At 47.2% G+C, this 19528-nt stretch overlaps 1 protein-coding gene across 2 annotated transcripts in view; it reads right to left on the bottom strand.

The window, feature by feature from the left end:
- Positions 1-7276, bottom strand: part of LOC109879612 (F-box/LRR-repeat protein 2-like) — a 28692-nt gene extending 21416 nt beyond the window's left edge. Inside the window, exon 1 of one of the 2 annotated variants that reach the window (XM_031789023.1) lies at positions 6588-7276. In XM_031789023.1, the coding sequence (XP_031644883.1) occupies positions 6588-6617 (30 nt within the window). In that variant the 5' untranslated portion in view covers positions 6618-7276. The remainder of the gene's footprint in view (positions 1-6587) is intronic. The other variant, XM_031789024.1, reaches the window with a different exon arrangement.
- Between the last annotated feature and the right edge of the window lie 12252 nt (positions 7277-19528).

Below are 19528 nucleotides of genomic sequence, written 5' to 3'. Positions count from 1 at the left end.
CTTCAATGCATGTTAGATTTCTGTGACTTGCTTTTGGGGTCTTATTGCTATTGATAGATATCCAGCTTTGCATTATTTTATTGGTATAGGGACAATGACCAATGTAGCCTATTGGTTGTGCTCCGAGGCGAGCCCCTGGTGTGGTGCTCCTATTGTCCTGGTTGTCCACTTCGGTGGTGCTGAAAGTATCATCGAGCTCACCGGTCGGTCCTGAATCCATGGTTACGCTGTGTGCTGATTTAATGAGCGCCTCTTAGGCTACCAGTCTTCGTGGGGCTTCTCTTCAACGTCACATGCTTTCTTGTGAACGAAATGACAGTTGTGTATATGGCTGCATTTCGGGTAGGCCTACATCTTTGTACGTGTTGTATGTCGCAGTAGTTTAGGACCAATACCGTGTCCAGTCTACTAAAAAGAAGTAGACAAACGTTCACTCTGTTATCATTCATTTTCATTACACACAGTCGTTGCGTGATGGGCTACTGTAAAACTGATGTCAATACTATAAAAAAGCCTACTTTTTCGCCCCCTCCCTGCTCTCTTGCTATAGCGTGTGTTACTATCTGAATAGGTGTTTACTCTTATTCGCCACCTCCCTGCTCTCTTGCTATAGCGTGTGTTACTATCTGAATAGGTGTTTACTCTTATTCGCCACCTCCCTGCTCTCTTGCTATAGCGTGTGTTACTATCTGAATAGGTGTTTACTCTTATTCGCCACCTCCCTGCTCTCTTGCTATAGCGTGTGTTACTATCTGAATAGGTGTTTACTCTTATTCGCCACCTCCCTGCTCTCTTGCTATAGCGTGTGTTACTATCTGAATAGGTGTTTACTCTTATTCGCCACCTCCCTGCTCTCTTGCTATAGCGTGTGTTACTATCTGAATAGGTGTTTACTCTTATTCGCCACAGATTCAAAATTGTCTCCTGTCGTGTAGGATATTTCACACCAGCTATGAATACCCGCACTTAGTTTGATTTAGTTCGCTTTTCTGAAACTCTCCCACAGAAAATAGTGCGCAGCCGAAGAAGCGGCGGCTTGGCTTAATGTAGGTTACGCTCATCGCAGAGCGTCACACATTCTACAGAAATCTAGCCTATAGTTCTAAGTATTGAAGTTTAAACTATGAAGCCTGTAAGAATATATGACAGCCTAGTGGTTGCTCTTCCTGTCAGCTGATCTGTGTGTGTTGGTATGTCGTAGTGGGGCACATACCCTTCTGTTATTATATGAAACATTCCAGATAGATTTGTGTACATTTGAACAGCAGTAGGACTAATCTACTTTGTTTATTTAGGGGCTCTAAAGCGATAATAATGATTTCATCCTGGAGCCGGGCCTGACACACACACACACTGCAAGATAACCATTACAGATCACATGCTACCCTACCTAATGTGTTCAGTAAGGCACAATCCCTATTATGTAGAACAGACATAGCCTAACTTTGTTAAGCGAGGAATCATGTTAGCTCTAGTTATGACATTTCTACTTGCAAAGGTCTGTATGTTGTGCACCCTCTGGTCTGAGCTCGAGCAGGCTGGTTCCCAGTTTAAGGAGATAGGAGCCCGGTGCCTATATAACATGTATGTTGCCGCGACGAATGACAGTGACCGTTCTACAGCGGACCAACCCAACGAGTCTGTTACCGACAGAGAGAGGTGGGAGACGACTTACATACGACACTGAATAACACTGACTTTTGTAGGGCAGTTAGCTTTAGAGTAGTTGCCTATATGGGCTATAAACAAATTCAAGCCTCCAGGTTAAATCGTCTCGGCCTCACCCCTATAGGGCGGGGTCGGCAGGTAGCCTTGTGGTTAGAACGTTGGGCCAACCAAAAGGTTGCCAGATCGAATCCCCGAGCTGGCAAGGTAAAGATCTGTCCCTGAACAAGGAACACTGTTCCCCGGTAGGCCATCATTGTAAATAAGAATTTGTTCTTAACTGACTTGCCTAGTTAAATAAAAGGTCAAAATAAATAAATATAGCCCAAACCAATCTCAGTCCCTTCCCTATACCCCAGCCCACTCTCTCTCTCACTACAGCCCACCACCTATACCCCAGCCCACTCTCTCTCACTACAGCCCACCACCTATACCCCAGCCCACTCTCTCTCTCTCTCACTACAGCCCACCACCTATACCTCAGCCCACTCTCTCTCTCTCTCACTACAGCCCACCACCTATACCTCAGCCCACTCTCTCTCTCACTACAGCCCACCACCTATACCTCAGCCCACTCTCTCTCTCACTACAGCCCACCACCTATACCTCAGCCCACTCTCTCTCTCACTACAGCCCACCACCTATACCCCAGCCTATCAATCCCCTTATACCCTGGTCCCAGCCTCATCCCTATACCCCATGTTGTTTGCTTACCCGGGCATAGTAGTGACTGACTGCAATCACTACCAGAGAACTATAATGACTGTAGCTGAGTAAACAATGATTGGCTTGTGTTAACAGCTACCCCAGTCCCAGCCCTGTCCTTAAGGCATCAGCCCTTAACCATGTTCCCAGCCCTACTATGGCAACCAACCCCAGCCCTACTATGGCAACCAACCTCAGCACTACTATGGCAACCAACCCCAGCACTACTATGGCAACCAACCCCAGCCCTACTATGGCAACCAACCTCAGCCCTACTATGGCAACCAACCTCAGCCCTACTATGGCAACCAACCTCAGCCCTACTATGGCAACCAACCTCAGCACTACTATGGCAACCAACCTCAGCCCTACTATGGCAACCAACCTCAGCCCTACTATGGCAACCAACCTCAGCACTACTATGGCAACCAACCTCAGCCCTACTATGGCAACCAACCTCAGCCCTACTATGGCAACCAACCTCAGCCCTACTATGGCAACCAACCTCAGCCCTACTATGGCAACCAACCTCAGCCCTACTATGGCAACCAACCTCAGCCCTACTATGGCAACCAACCTCAGCCCTACTATGGCAACCAACCTCAGCCCTACTATGGCAACCAACCTCAGCCCTACTATGGCAACCAACCTCAGCCCTACTATGGCAACCAACCTCAGCCCTACTATGGCAACCAACCTCAGCACTACTATGGCAACCAACCTCAGCCCTACTATGGCAACCAACCTCAGCCCTACTATGGCAACCAACCTCAGCCCTACTATGGCAACCAACCTCAGCCCTACTATGGCAACCAACCTCAGCCCTACTATGGCAACCAACCTCAGCCCCTACTATGGCAACCAACCTCAGCCCTACTATGGCAACCAACCTCAGCCCTACTATGGCAACCAACCTCAGCCCTACTATGGCAACCAACCTCAGCCCTACTATGGCAACCAACCTCAGCCCTACTATGGCAACCAACCTCAGCCCTACTATGGCAACCAACCTCAGCCCTACTATGGCAACCAACCTCAGCCCTACTATGGCAACCACCTCAGCCCTACTATGCCCTACTATGGCAACCAACCTCAGCCCTACTATGGCAACCAACCTCAGCCCTACTATGGCAACCAACCTCAGCCCTACTATGGCAACCAACCTCAGCCCTACTATGGCAACCAACCTCAGCCCTACTATGGCAACCACCTCAGCCCTACTATGGCAACCAACCTCAGCCCTACTATGGCAACCACCTCAGCCCTACTATGGCAACCAACCTCAGCCCTACTATGGCAACCAACCTCAGCCCTACTATGGCAACCAACCTCAGCCCTACTATGGCAACCAACCTCAGCCCTACTATGGCAACCAACCTCAGCCCTACTATGGCAACCAACCTCAGCCCTACTATGGCAACCAACCTCAGCCCTACTATGGCAACCAACCTCAGCCCTACTATGGCAACCAACCTCAGCCCTACTATGGCAACCAACCTCAGCCCTACTATGGCAACCAACCTCAGCCCTACTATGGCAACCAACCTCAGCCCTCTATGCACCAACTCAGCCCTATGGCAACCAACCTCAGCCCTACTATGGCAACCAACCTCAGCCCTACTATGGCAACCAACCTCAGCCCTACTATGGCAACCACCTCAGCCCTACTATGGCAACCAACCTCAGCCCTACTATGGCAACCAACCTCAGCCCTACTATGGCAACCAACCTCAGCCCTACTATGGCAACCAACCTCAGCCCTACTATGGCAAACCAACCTCAGCCCTACTATGGCAAACCAACCTCAGCCCTACTATGGCAACCAACCTCAGCCCTACTATGGCAACCAACCTCAGCCCTACTATGGCAACCAACCTCAGCCCTACTATGGCAACCAACCTCAGCCCTACTATGGCAACCAACCTCAGCCCTACTATGGCAACCAACCTCAGCCCTACTATGGCAACCAACCTCAGCCCTACTATGGCAACCAACCTCAGCCCTACTATGGCAACCAACCTCAGCCCTACTATGGCAACCAACCTCAGCCCTACTATGGCAACCAACCTCAGCCCTACTATGGCAACCAACCTCAAGCCCTACTATGGCAACCAACCTCAGCCCTACTATGGCAACCAACCTCAGCCCTACTATGGCAACCAACCTCAGCCCTACTATGGCAACCAACCTCAGCCCTACTATGGCAACCAACCTCAGCCCTACTATGGCAACCAACCTCAGCCCTACTATGGCAACCAACCTCAGCCCTACTATGGCAACCAACCTCAGCCCTACTATGGCAACCAACCTCAGCCCTACTATGGCAACCAACCTCAGCCCTACTATGGCAACCAACCTCAGCCCTACTATGGCAACCAACTCAGCCCTACTATGGCAACCAACCTCAGCCCTACTATGGCAACCAACCTCAGCCCTACTATGGCAACCAACCTCAGCCCTACTATGGCAACCAACCTCAGCCCTACTATGGCAACCAACCTCAGCCCTACTATGGCAACCAACCTCAGCCCTACTATGGCAACCAACCTCAGCCCTACTATGGCAACCAACCTCAGCCCTACTATGGCAACCAACCTCAGCCCTACTATGGCAACCAACCTCAGCCCTACTATGGCAACCAACCTCAGCCCTACTATGGCAACCAACCTCAGCCCTACTATGGCAACCAACCTCAGCCCTACTATGGCAACCAACCTCAGCCCTACTATGGCAACCAACCTCAGCCCTACTATGGCAACCAACCTCAGCCCTACTATGGCAACCAACCTCAGCCCTACTATGGCAACCAACCTCAGCCCTACTATGGCAACCAACCTCAGCCCTACTATGGCAACCAACCTCAGCCCTACTATGGCAACCAACCTCAGCCCTACTATGGCAACCAACCTCAGCCCTACTATGGCAACCAACCTCAGCCCTACTATGGCAACCAACCTCAGCCCTACTATGGCAACCAACCTCAGCCCTACTATGGCAACCAACCTCAGCCCTACTATGGCAACCAACCTCAGCCCTACTATGGCAACCAACCTCAGCCCTACTATGGCAACCAACCTCAGCCCTACTATGGCAACCACCTCAGCCCTACTATGGCAACCAACCTCAGCCCTACTATGGCAACCAACCTCAGCCCTACTATGGCAACCAACCTCAGCCCTACTATGGCAACCAACCTCAGCCCTACTATGGCAACCAACCTCAGCCCTACTATGGCAACCAACCTCAGCCCTACTATGGCAACCAACCTCAGCCCTACTATGGCAACCAACCTCAGCCCTACTATGGCAACCAACCTCAGCCCTACTATGGCAACCAACCTCAGCCCTACTATGGCAACCAACCTCAGCCCTACTATGGCAACCAACCTCAGCCCTACTATGGCAACCAACCTCAGCCCTACTATGGCAACCAACCTCAGCCCTACTATGGCAACCAACCTCAGCCCTACTATGGCAACCAACCTCAGCCCTACTATGGCAACCAACCTCAGCCCTACTATGGCAACCAACCTCAGCCCTACTATGGCAACCAACCTCAGCCCTACTATGGCAACCAACCTCAGCCCTACTATGGCAACCAACCTCAGCCCTACTATGGCAACCAACCTCAGCCCTACTATGGCAACCAACCTCAGCCCTACTATGGCAACCAACCTCAGCCCTACTATGGCAACCAACCTCAGCCCTACTATGGCAACCAACCTCAGCCCTACTATGGCAACCAACCTCAGCCCTACTATGGCAACCAACCTCAGCCCTACTATGGCAACCAACCTCAGCCCTACTATGGCAACCAACCTCAGCCCTACTATGGCAACCAACCTCAGCCCTACTATGGCAACCAACCTCAGCCCTACTATGGCAACCAACCTCAGCCCTACTATGGCAACCAACCTCAGCCCTACTATGGCAACCAACCTCAGCCCTACTATGGCAACCAACCTCAGCCCTACTATGGCAACCAACCTCAGCCCTATCCGTCGCTCCTGTACCACAGACTGAGCTCGGTGTTGCAGCAGTCAGATTGTGCGTCTGTCTGGACAATAACAGGATTTCATATTACCCTTAACCAACAAAGCCCCAGCTCCCTCCAGCATGTACAATTCAAACAGTGCACGCACAAACACCATACCGAAAATATACTACCGTTCATAGCCGTTTACATACACACTCCTGTCCCGTTTCTGCAGCTCTTACCTCAAACCTGCCCTTGGTGATGCCGTTCATATCTGCGGAGGGTGTCACCGTACTGCGGAGGGTGTTACCGTACACAACACGTCTGGGGCTAGCGTTAGGTTTGTCGGGTACCGTATTGTTTTTGTAGCCTGTGTCGTTCGAAGGGCTGCTGGTGGGAGAGGAGCCTGGACTGGGTGCTCTCCCCTGCCGGCAACAGGGCTTCTTTCTCCGGGATTGCTGCTTAGTCCGGGGCGGCCTGGAAGAGCAATAACCTAGTCTTTGAGCCCGGCGGCTCTCCAGTCCGTCTCATCACACTGCCAACTACCAAAATAACAATAATAACATGGACGCGCTCCTGGTGACTTCACTTCCGCCTCTCAGACAGCTCGCAGCGCTAATCAGCTGGCCTCAATAACCCCCCTCCTGCTCGAGCGGGTTGAAACGTTAACATGTTTGAAAAACGTGATCCAAAACCATTTGATCAGTTTCTTCTGTTATTCTAGTATTTGTTTTCTACGGTGGACATGGAAGGGGAGGGCTGTGGCGGTGACGTCTTTTCTGCGGGAAAAGCACGTGTGTCCGATTTGTTTTGATAGTGAGTTTGCGTTGGAGAAGTTCAGCAACGCGACACCGAAATATCTCCCGGTCCGTTAACGGCGAGGTGGGTCACCGAACTGTCACAGGGGCACTGACCGGTTCTGAATCCGAAAAACACTGACTGGTATACAGGAACCACCGAATATATCGCCAAGAGTTTGCTGTTTATTGCAGAGACCGCTCCATCATTATTTTCGTCTAAAATCTCCTTTTCACAAAACCACACATTCGAGTTAATTCCATGTATTTTTATACATGTTATGCGTTAGTCTCACAATAGATACATGCGTAGCAGGCCTAATCTATTTAATCGAATGAAACGTGATGAGAAGTATACAACAACGTGACGAGTATAATAGCTATACCAAATGGTTGAAGACGGTTGTAAGAGGGAGTTGAGTATCGCTTACAAAAGTACTAAACTGAGTAATCTGAGCCTGTTCCCAAAGCGTCTCTAGAGGGCGCATTTATACTGCTACAAACTATTACTCTACTGTAGCCTACTTTTTACAAGCAGTGTGACAGTTTAGGTTATTAGGCCTAATAGGCAGTGTGTTTGTGTGTGTATTGTTCTAGGAGTGACCCCAGCCTCGTTCCTAGTGTACGACGGTCACACCAGTCCATCTGCCCCGTTCCTAGTGTAAGACGGTCACACCAGTCTCTCTGCCCCGTTCCTAGTGTACCACGGTCACACCAGTCCATCTGCCCCGTTCCTAGTGTACGACGGTCACACCAGTCCATCTGCCTCATTCCTAGTGTACGATGGTCACACCAGTCTCTCTGCCCCGTTCCTAGTGTACCACGGTCACACCAGTCCATCTGCCTCATTCCTAGTGTACCACGGTCACACCAGTCCATCTGCCTCATTCCTAGTGTACCACGGTCACACCAGTCCATCTGCCTCATTCCTAGTGTACGACGGTCACACCAGTCCATCTGCCCCGTTCCTAGTGTAAGACGGTCACACCAGTCTCTCTGCCCCGTTCCTAGTGTACCACGGTCACACCAGTCTCTCTGCCCCGTTCCTAGTGTACCACGGTTACACCAGTCCATCTGCCTCATTCCTAGTGTACCACGGTCACACCAGTCCATCTGCCCCATTCCTAGTGTACGATGGTCACACCAGTCCATCTGCCCCGTTCCTAGTGTACGACCAGTGGAGTAAAGTACTTAAGTAAAGTTATTTTAAAGTACTACTTAAGTAGTTTTTGGGGTATCTTTACTTTACTATTTATATTTTTTACAACTTTTTACTTTTACTTCACTACATTCCTAATGAAAATAATGTACTTTTTACTCCATACATTTTCCGTGACACCCAAAAGTACTCGTTACATTTTGAATGCTTAGCCGGGCAGGAAAATGGCCCAATTCACGCATTTATCAAGAGAACATCCCTGGGCATCCCTACTGCCTCTGATCTGGAGGACACTAAACAGAGAACATCCCTGGTCATCCCTACTGCCTCTGATCTGGAGGACACTAAACAGAGAACATCCCTGGTCATCCCTACTGCCTCTGATCTGGAGGACACTAAACAGAGAACATCCCTGGGCATCCCTACTGCCTCTGATCTGGCAGATTCCTTAAACACAAATGCTTCATTTGTAAATGATGTCTGAGTGTTGGAGCGTGACCCTGGTTTGGGGGTCACGTGCTTAATAAAGCACTTTGAAAAGTATTTATACTTTTACTTTTGATACTTAAGTATATTTGAAACCAAATACTTTTAGACTTTTACTCAAGTAGTATTTTACTGGGTGACTTTTACTTGAGTCATTTTCTTTTAAGGTATCTTTACTTTTACTCAAGTATGACAATTGGGTACTTTTTCCACCACTGTGTACGACGGTCACACCAGTCCCTCTGCCTAATTCCCAGTGTATGAAGATCACACCAGTCCCTCTGCCTAATTCCTAGTGTATGAAGATCACACCAGTATCTCTGCCTAATTCCTAGTGTTTGAAGATCACACCAGTATCTCTGCCTAATTCCTAGTGTTTGAAGATCACACCAGTCCCTCTGCCTAATTCCTAATGTATGAAGATCACACCAGTATCTCTGCCTAATTCCTAGTGTTTGAAGATCACACCAGTCCCTCTGCCTAATTCCTAATGTATGAAGATCACACCAGTATCTCTGCCTAATTCCTAGTGTTTGAAGATCACACCAGTATCTCTGCCTAATTCCTAGTGTATGAAGATCACACCAGTCCCTCTGCCTAATTCCTAGTGTATGAAGATCACACCAGTCCCTCTGCCTAATTCCCAGTGTATGAAGATCACACCAGTATCTCTGCCTAATTCCTAGTGTATGAAGATCACACCAGTATCTCTGCCTAATTCCCAGTGTATGAAGATCACACCAGTCCCTCTGCCTAATTCCCAGTGTATGAAGATCACACCAGTCCCTCTGCCTAATTCCTAGTGTATGAAGATCACACCAGTATCTCTGCCTAATTCCTAGTGTTTGAAGATCACACCAGTATCTCTGCCTAATTCCCAGTGTATGAAGATCACACCAGTCCCTCTGCCTAATTCCCAGTGTATGAAGATCACACCAGTCCCTCTGCCTAATTCCTAGTGTATGAAGATCACACCAGTATCTCTGCCTAATTCCTAGTGTTTGAAGATCACACCAGTATCTCTGCCTAATTCCTAGTGTATGAAGATCACACCAGTATCTCTGCCTAATTCCTAGTGTTTGAAGATCACACCAGTCCCTCTGCCTAATTCCTAATGTATGAAGATCACACCAGTATCTCTGCCTAATTCCTAGTGTTTGAAGATCACACCAGTCCCTCTGCCTAATTCCTAATGTATGAAGATCACACCAGTATCTCTGCCTAATTCCTAGTGTTTGAAGATCACACCAGTATCTCTGCCTAATTCCTAGTGTATGAAGATCACACCAGTCCCTCTGCCTAATTCCTAGTGTATGAAGATCACACCAGTCCCTCTGCCTAATTCCCAGTGTATGAAGATCACACCAGTATCTCTGCCTAATTCCTAGTGTATGAAGATCACACCAGTCCCTCTGCCTAATTCCTAGTGTTTGAAGATCACACCAGTCCCTCTGCCTAATTCCTAGTGTTTGAAGATCACACCAGTCCCTCTGCCTAATTCCTAATGTATGAAGATCACACCAGTCCCTCTGCCTAATTCCTAGTGTTTGAAAATCACACCAGTCCCTCTGCCTAATTCCTAGTGTATGAAGATCACACCAGTATCTCTGCCTAATTCCTAGTGTTTGAAGATCACACCAGTCCCTCTGCCTAATTCCTAATGTATGAAGATCACACCAGTATCTCTGCCTAATTCCTAGTGTTTGAAGATCACACCAGTATCTCTGCCTAATTCCTAGTGTTTGAAGATCACACCAGTCCCTCTGCCTAATTCCTAGTGTTTGAAGCTCACACCAGTCCCTCTGCCTGATTCCTAGTGTTTGAAGATCACACCAGTCCCTCTGCCTAATTCCTAATGTATGAAGATCACACCAGTCCCTCTGCCTAATTCCTAGTGTTTGAAGATCACACCAGTCCCTCTGCCTAATTCCTAGTGTATGAAGATCACACCAGTCCCTCTGCCTAATTCCCAATGTATGAAGATCACACCAGTCCCTCTGCCTAATTCCCAGTGTATGAAGATCACACCAGTCCCTCTGCCTAATTCCTAGTGTATGAAGATCACACCAGTATCTCTGCCTAATTCCCAGTGTATGAAGATCACACCAGTCCCTCTGCCTAATTCCCAGTGTATGAAGATCACACCAGTATCTCTGCCTAATTCCTAGTGTTTGAAGATCACACCAGTCCCTCTGCCTAATTCCCAGTGTATGAAGAAGTGTATTGAAGGTCACACCCTCAAACATGGAGGAGGATAAATGGGCGGATAAGGGAGGTGTGTGTGTGTGTGTGTGCATTCATGTGAGTGCATGTGTGTGGTGTGTGTGTGTCTGTGTGCGACCGTGTGTGTTCACGTATACAGGCGTATACCCCAGTCCCCTCCTCCACTCTCAGCATACTTTGATAATTAAGAATGCCTCAGTAAAAGTCTCATTAATTAACTGTCTTCTTTAAATAGAACTGTTCTCCTCCAGTCCTGGCAGCCTGGTGTAGAATGTCTGATGGTAGTCTAAATAAATATACTCATTTAGAACAAGGACGTTGCTATATTTCAGATTTGATATATTTTAAAATGTGGAGGTTTTTCTTGGAGTATAAATCTAAAGATTGGAGAGCGGTATTGTGCGGCTCATTCACAGTCTCACACACACACACAAACACACACAAACACCAAAATACACACAAACACACACACACATACCCAGGCTGGAGCCACTCCCTGAAATCCCAGATCCAATCACCAGGCCTGCTCAGGAGGCTGTTACCAAGGAGACCAAACACAGACACTGCCCTGTATTCGTAAGCAACTCCTCCTCAGTCACACACACACATAGAATTGCAACACTGAGATTTGTGTGTGTGTGTGTGTGTGTGTGTGTGTGTGTGTGTGTGTGTGTGTGTGTGTGTGTGTGTGTGTGTGTGTGTGTGTGTGTGTGTGTGTGTGTGTGTGTGTGTGTGTGTGTGCGTGTGTGTGCGTGCATGAGAGATATTAACATACATAGCTGTAGTAAAGTGACAGTCCCCTGGACACTTGGTATGTATGTCATTCTCACCCTCTTCTGTCAGATCGCACAGGTGTGATTCATTGTCTCTCTTCTCGCTGCTACCTCTCACTCATCTCTCTCTTTTTCCTCAAACATTCCCTTGTTTTCTCTCAATAAATATCCAAGGTGTGTGTCAGAGGATCCCCCTCTGAGTCTGTGGTGAATCCTCTCTCCCACTCCATCCCTCTCTCATTCCTCTTTATCTAACTCTAATCTCAGAGAATGTCCCATGGGTGGCAAACACAAAATGAGTGAGAGATGGAGATAGAACAGGAGAGGGAGATGGAGATAGAACAGGAGAGGGAGATGGAGATAGAACAGGAGAGGGAGATGGAGATAGAACAGGAGAGGGAGATGGAGATAGAACAGGAGAGGGAGATGGAGATAGAACAGGAGAGGGAGATGGAGATAGAACAGGAGAGGGAGATGGAGATAGAACAGGAGAGGGAGATGGAGATAGAACAGGAGAGGGAGATGGAGATAGAACAGGAGAGGGAGATGGAGATAGAACAGGAGAGGGAGATGGAGAGGGAGAAAAAGGTTGGGGGATGGAACAGGGAGAGGGGGGAGAGAGAAAGAAAAGTGAATTTGACTGGACACAGGGGAGAAGGGAAGAGGACTGGAGAGACAGGGGAGGAGGAAGGAGGACTGGGGACAGGGGAGAAGGGAAGAGGACTGGGGAGACAGGGCAGGAGGACTGGGGAGACAGGGGAGGAGGAAGGAGGACTGGGGACAGGGGAGAAGGGAAGAGGACTGGGGAGACAGGGCAGGAGGACTGGGGAGACAGGGGAGGAGGAAGGAGGACTGGGGACAGGGGAGAAGGGAAGAGGACTGGGGAGACAGGGCAGGAGAACTGGGGAGACAGGGGAGGAGGAAGGAGGACTGGGGACAGGGGAGAAGGGAAGAGGACTGGGGGAGACAGGGCAGGAGGACTGGGGAGACAGGGCAGGAGGACTGGAGAGACAGGGCAGGAGGACTGGAGAGACAGGGCAGGAGGACTGGAGAGACAGGGCAGGAGGAAGGAGGACTGGAGAGACAGGGTAGGAGGAAGGAGGACTGGAGAGACAGGGCAGGAGGACTGGAGAGACAGGGCAGGAGGACTGGAGAGACAGGGCAGGAGGACTGGAGAGACAGGGCAGGAGGAAGGAGGACTGGAGAGACAGGGCAGGAGGAAGGAGGACTGGAGAGACAGGGCAGGAGGACTGGAGAGACAGGGGAGAAGGGAAGAGGACTGGAGAGACAGGGGAGGAGGAAGGAGGACTGGAGAGACAGGGGAGAAGGGCAGAGGACTGGAGAGACAGGGGAGGAGGAAGGAGGACTGGAGAGACAGGGCAGGAGGAAGGAGGACTGGAGAGACAGGGCAGGAGGACTGGGGAGACAGGGCAGGAGGAAGGAGGACTGGAGAGACAGGGCAGGAGGACTGGAGAGACAGGGCAGGAGGAAGGAGGACTGGAGAGACAGGGCAGGAGGAAGGAGGACTGGAGAGACAGGGCAGGAGGAAGGAGGACTGGAGAGACAGGGCAGGAGGAAGGAGGACTGGAGAGACAGGGGAGGAGGAAGGAGGACTGGAGAGACAGGGCAGGAGGAAGGAGGACTGGAGAGACAGGGCAGGAGGGAAGAGGTAAGCAAATAGAGACAAATGAATAAGCAATGTGTCGGAGAGGATGAGAAAGGGATAGAGATGAATAAGTGTGATTTCCCAGGATAATGTGAACTTTTGTCACTCTTTTTGGACATAACACCCTCCCCTCCCTCTTCCCACCTCCCTCGCTTCTCTCCTCCCTAGGGAGACACTGGTCTGAGTAGTAATATCAGCTTTCCAATTCCCACCCCTCCCTCCCTCCTACCTTCCCTCCCTGGTTGAATCTGATTGAAATAATGTAATGAGAAACAGGTTGAAAACTAGTTGAAATTACATCATTATCAGCCGTTAACCGAAAAATCTTCATTGGAGAATACAACCCCATCTCATATTCAACCCCCATTCACGACACTCAGTATAGCTTAGAGCCATTGAATTAGGTTGAGTGTGTTTGATTCTAGGTGCTTCTTAAACTTTAAAAGTATCTGTGCATGCACAGTTGAAGTCTGAAGTTTACATACACTTAGGTTGGAGTCATTAAAACTCGTTTTTCAACCACCCCACAAATGTCTTGTTAACAAACTATAGTTTTGGCAAGTCGGTTAGGACATCTACTTTGTGCATGACACAAGTCATTTTTCCAACAATTGTTTACAGATAGATTATTTCACTTATAATTCACTGTATCACATTCCAAGTGAGTCAGAAGTTTACATACACTATGTTGACTGTGCCTTTAAACAGCTTGGAAAATTCCAGAAAATGATGTCATGGCTTTAGAAGTTTCTGATAGGCTAATTGACATCATTAGTGTCAATTGGAGGTGTACCTGTGGATGTATTTCAAGGCCTACCTTCAAACTCAGTGCCTCTTTGCTTGACATCATGGGAAAATGAAAAGAATTCAACCAAGACCTCAGAAAAATTATTGTAGACCTCCACAAGTCTGGTTCATCCTTGGGAGCAATTTCCAAACGCCTGAATGTACCACGTTCATCTGTACAAATAATAGTACGCAAGTATAAACACCATGTGACCAAACAGCCGCCATACCGCTCAGGAAGGAGACGCGTTCTGTCTCCTAGAGATGAACGTACTTTGGTGTGAAAAGTGCAAATCAATCCCAGAACAACAGCAAAGGACCTTGTGAAGATGCTGGAGGAAACGGGTACAAAAGTATCTATATCCACAGTAAAACGAGTCCTATATTGACATAACCTGAAAGGCCGCTCAGCAAGGAAGAAGCCACTGCTCCAAAACCGCCATCAAAAAGCCAGACTACGGTTTGCAACTGCACATGGGGACAAAGATCGTACTTTTTGGAGAAATGTCCTCTGGTCCGATGACACAAAAATAGAACTGTTTGGCCATAATGACCATCGTTCTGTTTGGAGGAAAAAGGGGGAGGCTTGCAGGCCGAAGAACACCATCCCAACTGTGAGGCACGGGGGTGGCAGCATCATGTTGTGGGGGTGCTTTGCTGTAGGAGGGACTGGTGCACTTCACAAAAGAGATGCATCATGAGGATGGAAAATAATGTGGATATATTGAAGCAACATCTCAAGACATCAGTCAGGAAGTTAAAGCTTGGTCACAAATGGGTCTTACAAATGGACAATGACCCCAAGCATACTTCCAAAGTTGTGGCAAAATGGCTTAAGGACAACAAAGTCAACGTTTTGGAGTGGCCATCACAAAGCCCTGACCTCAATCTTATAGAACATTTCTGGCAGAACTGAAAAAGGGTGTGTGAGCAAGGAGGCCTACAAACCTGACTCAGTTACACCAGCTCTGTCAGGAGGAATGGGCCAAAATTCACCCAACTTATTGTGGGAAGCTTGTGGAAGGCTACCAGAAACGTTTGACCCAAATTAAACTATTTAAAGGCAATGATACTAAATACTAATTGAGTGCATGTAAACTTCTGACCCACTGGGAATGTGATGAAAGAAATAAAAACTGAAAGAAATAATTCTCTCTACTATTATTCTGATATTTCACATTCTTTAAACAAAGTGGTGATCCTAACTGACCTAAAACAGGGAATTGTTGCTGGGATTAAATGTCAGGAATTGTGAAAAATTTAGTTTTAATGTATTTGGCTAAGGTGTATGTAAACTTCCGACTTCAACTGTGTGTGTGTGTGTGTTATCTCATTGCACAGACTAACCAAGACAATGCCCTGGATGCAGGGTGCTGGTCTCTCAGGGAGATGGCCGTCCATCTTTCTATCACAGTAAAAGCAGACACACAGAGAGAGAGAGAGAGAGAGTTCTGGACCTAGAGCTGGGACAGGGGAGCAGTCACCTCAATTATAGCAAGCCAGAGGGCCAGAGAATATCCGTGGTGGAAAGAAAATGGCGATGCAGGTGTCATGAAGAATATTTCCCCACATCATAACAGAGTGGTGTAGGCTATTGCAGATTCTTCCACTAATTATAAATCAAACATGTGTAAATACAAAGACTTGTAAGCCTATACGCCAACATATAAAACATTTCTCAGGTGTGGATTAAATAACGGGTTTCCTACACTCTGAGAATTAGTGGTGATCCGAGGTACCCTGAAGTTGCAAGGCAATGGTTCATATTTGCACCTTTGGTTTGTTAAATTTATGTTTAATGTAACAAAGGGTTCCTGTAAATTAAAAAATCCAGCCCATTTTTGTCCCTTCCGATTGCCACTTCTAATGCTTCATGCCACAGGGGTTTTCTCAAATAACCTTTTCAGAGTGGTTTCCTCGCTTTGCCTTTTTGACCTAAAAAGGTTTGACCCACAGCTGCAATCTTTTGAATCCCAAAAGGTTATTCGGGGCTCCTTTAGGGAAGAGGGGGACGAAAACATGGACACTTTTGAGCATGAGTTTTCGAGGATGTAATAACTGAAAAAATATGCAAGTTGCCTCGCGACACCCACACCATAGAAAGTTTTTTTTTCTCTCTCTCTCCCTCTCGGTGCGTAAAGACGCACACCCGGCTTGCTTGACGGTTGGTGTTCCTCAGCTCGCGCTGCTGCCCAGACTTCAGGTTGGGGAGCCGTCACGTATTTACTGACGGGGACACGTGAGTTTTCGTGCCGATGCTCCATCTGCTCGCGAAGGCACTTTTTTGGGAGATAAACCGAACCAACCGTCATTTTCCTTTCCGTTTGCCGTTTCGTGTCAACAAGTTCAACTCCAGATTCTCTCAGTCTGTCTGCCACCGGGAGGGAAATAACGGAACCGCTGCTCCCTCCTGTCACACCAACTCACCAAGGGAGATTTATTTCCTTTAAAACTTTGGAATCTTTTTTTCGGTAAACAAAAGAATCAGAGCGCGCAGAGAATGATGGCACGACGCATTGACCAAAACCTGTTTTTCTCGTCCATGTTTGGATGCTTGGTTTGGCTAACGGTGGTTTCTGTCGTTCACGCTGACGGTAAGTTTTTTCTACATGGGTTGTGACGCCCTGTCCAATTAGTAATGGTGTCGGTTTTGGTCACATCTGGCGCACCGTGGGCAGCTGTCAACATCTGGGGGTCTCGCGTCCAACCGGACATCTGAAGAGGGAGTGGAACCTCTGCCTTCAGGGCTGGAACGTTTGGTCGAGGATACACTTTTTAAACAACCTATTGTATTCCATCCTGGTTTACAGAGTAAACTGGTGCTTAGAACTGAACAATGCTGCAACAAAAAGCTTATGCATATAGTATTGATAATACATGGTCTGTATTAATAAACCTGTGTGAGCAGGATTTTGACTTGGTGTTGGAAGTCTCTCACTCTCTCTCTCTCTCTCTCTCTCTCTCTCTCTCTCTCTCTCTCTCTCTCTCTCTCTCTCTGTCTCTGTCTCTCTCTCTCTGTCTCTGTCTCTGTCTCTGTCTCTGTCTCTCTCTCTCTCTCTCTCTCTCTCTCTCTCTCTCTCTCTCTCTCTCTCTCTCTCTCTCTCTCTCTCTCTCTCTCTGTCTCTGTCTCTGTCTCTCTCTCTCTCTCTCTCTCTCTCTCTCTCTCTCTCTCTCTCTCATCTCTGCAGTGAGATATGAATGATTCGTGTGTCTTTCTCTGCACTCACTCATACAGACACGTTACAACTCACACATCTTTCTTTGAATTCTAAAAGGTGAAATCGAATGATTTTCTCTGAGATTAAAAAATCTCAAGAAATGTTAATTGTCAAAGTAACCCTATTGAATTAATGATGACATTTCTTTGAAATCTGAACACAGATAGTGATGATGATGATGATGATGGTCTGTATAGGGGTGGCCGCTGCAGTTCGTACAATATATAGTGAATCCTCCTCCTATAACAGATGATGTAACTAGGGGGCAGCGCTCCCTGCTGTCTTTGTCCCAAAACGATGGAACCAGATAAACTGATCCTGGATCTGCACTGTAGTTATGATCCGTGATGGGGAACTCTGTTATCTAATGTGAAGGGTTTATAACAGGTTTTAAAGTAGTTAATATAGTATTCATTTTTATAGATAGTTAAATCAGTTGTGTTAACTGTTTTTATAACTGTTGCAACTGATTTTTATAAACTACTGATTTTACAGTCCATAGGTATCTGCTGTGTTCCTACTGTAAAGGTGTTAAACTACTGATTTTACAGGCCATAGGTATCTGCTGTGTTCCTACTGTAAAGGTGTTAAACTACTGATTTTACAGTCCATAGGTATCTGCTGTGTTCCTACTGTAAAGGTGTTAAACTACTGATTTTACAGTCCATAGGTATCTGCTGTGTTCCTACTGTAAAGGTGTTAAACTACTGATTTTACAGTCCATAGGTATCTGCTGTGTTCCTACTGTAAAGGTGTTAAACTACTGATTTTACAGTCCATAGGTATCTGCTGTGTTCCTACTGTAAAGGTGTTAAACTACTGATTTTACAGTCCATAGGTATCTGCTGTGTTCCTACTGTAAAGGTGTTAAACTACTGATTTTACAGTCCATAGGTATCTGCTGTGTTCCTACTGTAAAGGTGTTAAACTACTGATTTTACAGTCCATAGGTATCTGCTGTGTTCCTACTGTAAAGGTGTTAAACTACTGATTTTACAGTCCATAGGTATCTGCTGTGTTCCTACTGTAAAGGTGTTAAACTACTGATTTTACAGTCCATAGGTATCTGCTGTGTTCCTACTGTAAAGGTGTTAAACTACTGATTTTACAGTCCATAGGTATCTGCTGTGTTCCTACTGTAAAGGTGTTAAACTACTGATTTTACAGTCCATAGGTATCTGCTGTGTTCCTACTGTAAAGGTGTTAAACTACTGATTTTACAGTCCATAGGTATCCGCTGTGTTCCTACTGTAAAGGTGTTAAACTACTGATTTTACAGTCCATAGGTATCTGCTGTGTTCCTACTGTAAAGGTGTTAAACTACTGATTTTACAGGCCATAGGTATCTGCTGTGTTCCTACTGTAAAGGTGTTAAACTACTGATTTTACAGTCCATAGGTATCTGCTGTGTTCCTACTGTAAAGGTGTTAAACTACTGATTTTACAGTCCATAGGTATCTGCTGTGTTCCTACTGTAAAGGTGTTAAACTACTGATTTTACAGTCCATAGGTATCTGCTGTGTTCCTACTGTAAAGGTGTTAAACTACTGATTTTACAGTCCATGGGTATCTGCTGTGTTCCTACTGTAAAGGTGTTAAACTACTGATTTTACAGTCCATAGGTATCTGCTGTGTTCCTACTGTAAAGGTGTTAAACTACTGATTTTACAGTCCATAGGTATCTGCTGTGTTCCTACTGTAAAGGTGTTAAACTACTGATTTTACAGTCCATAGGTATCTGCTGTGTTCCTACTGTAAAGGTGTTAAACTACTGATTTATAGCCCTTCGTACATCAGCTGATATCTCAAAGTGCTGTACAGAAACCCAGCCTAAAACCCCAAACAGCAAGCAATGCAGGTGTAGAAGCACGGTGGCTAGGAAGAACTCCCTAGAAAGGCCAAAACCTAGGAAGAAACCTAGAGAGGAACCAGGCTATGTGGGGTGGGCTCAGGTCCTCCGAGAGAGAGAAAGAAAGAGAGAATTAGAGAGAGCATATGTGGGGTGGCCAGTCCTCTTCCGGCTGTGCCGGGTGGAGATTATAACAGAACAAGGCCAAGATGTTCAAATGTTCATA

Source organism: Oncorhynchus kisutch, linkage group LG14, assembly GCF_002021735.2.
Source record: "Oncorhynchus kisutch isolate 150728-3 linkage group LG14, Okis_V2, whole genome shotgun sequence".
NCBI classification, from domain to species: domain Eukaryota; kingdom Metazoa; phylum Chordata; class Actinopteri; order Salmoniformes; family Salmonidae; genus Oncorhynchus; species Oncorhynchus kisutch.
The sequence above is the reverse complement of the archived record's forward strand: the minus strand, read 5'-3'. Positions and strand labels throughout refer to the sequence as shown.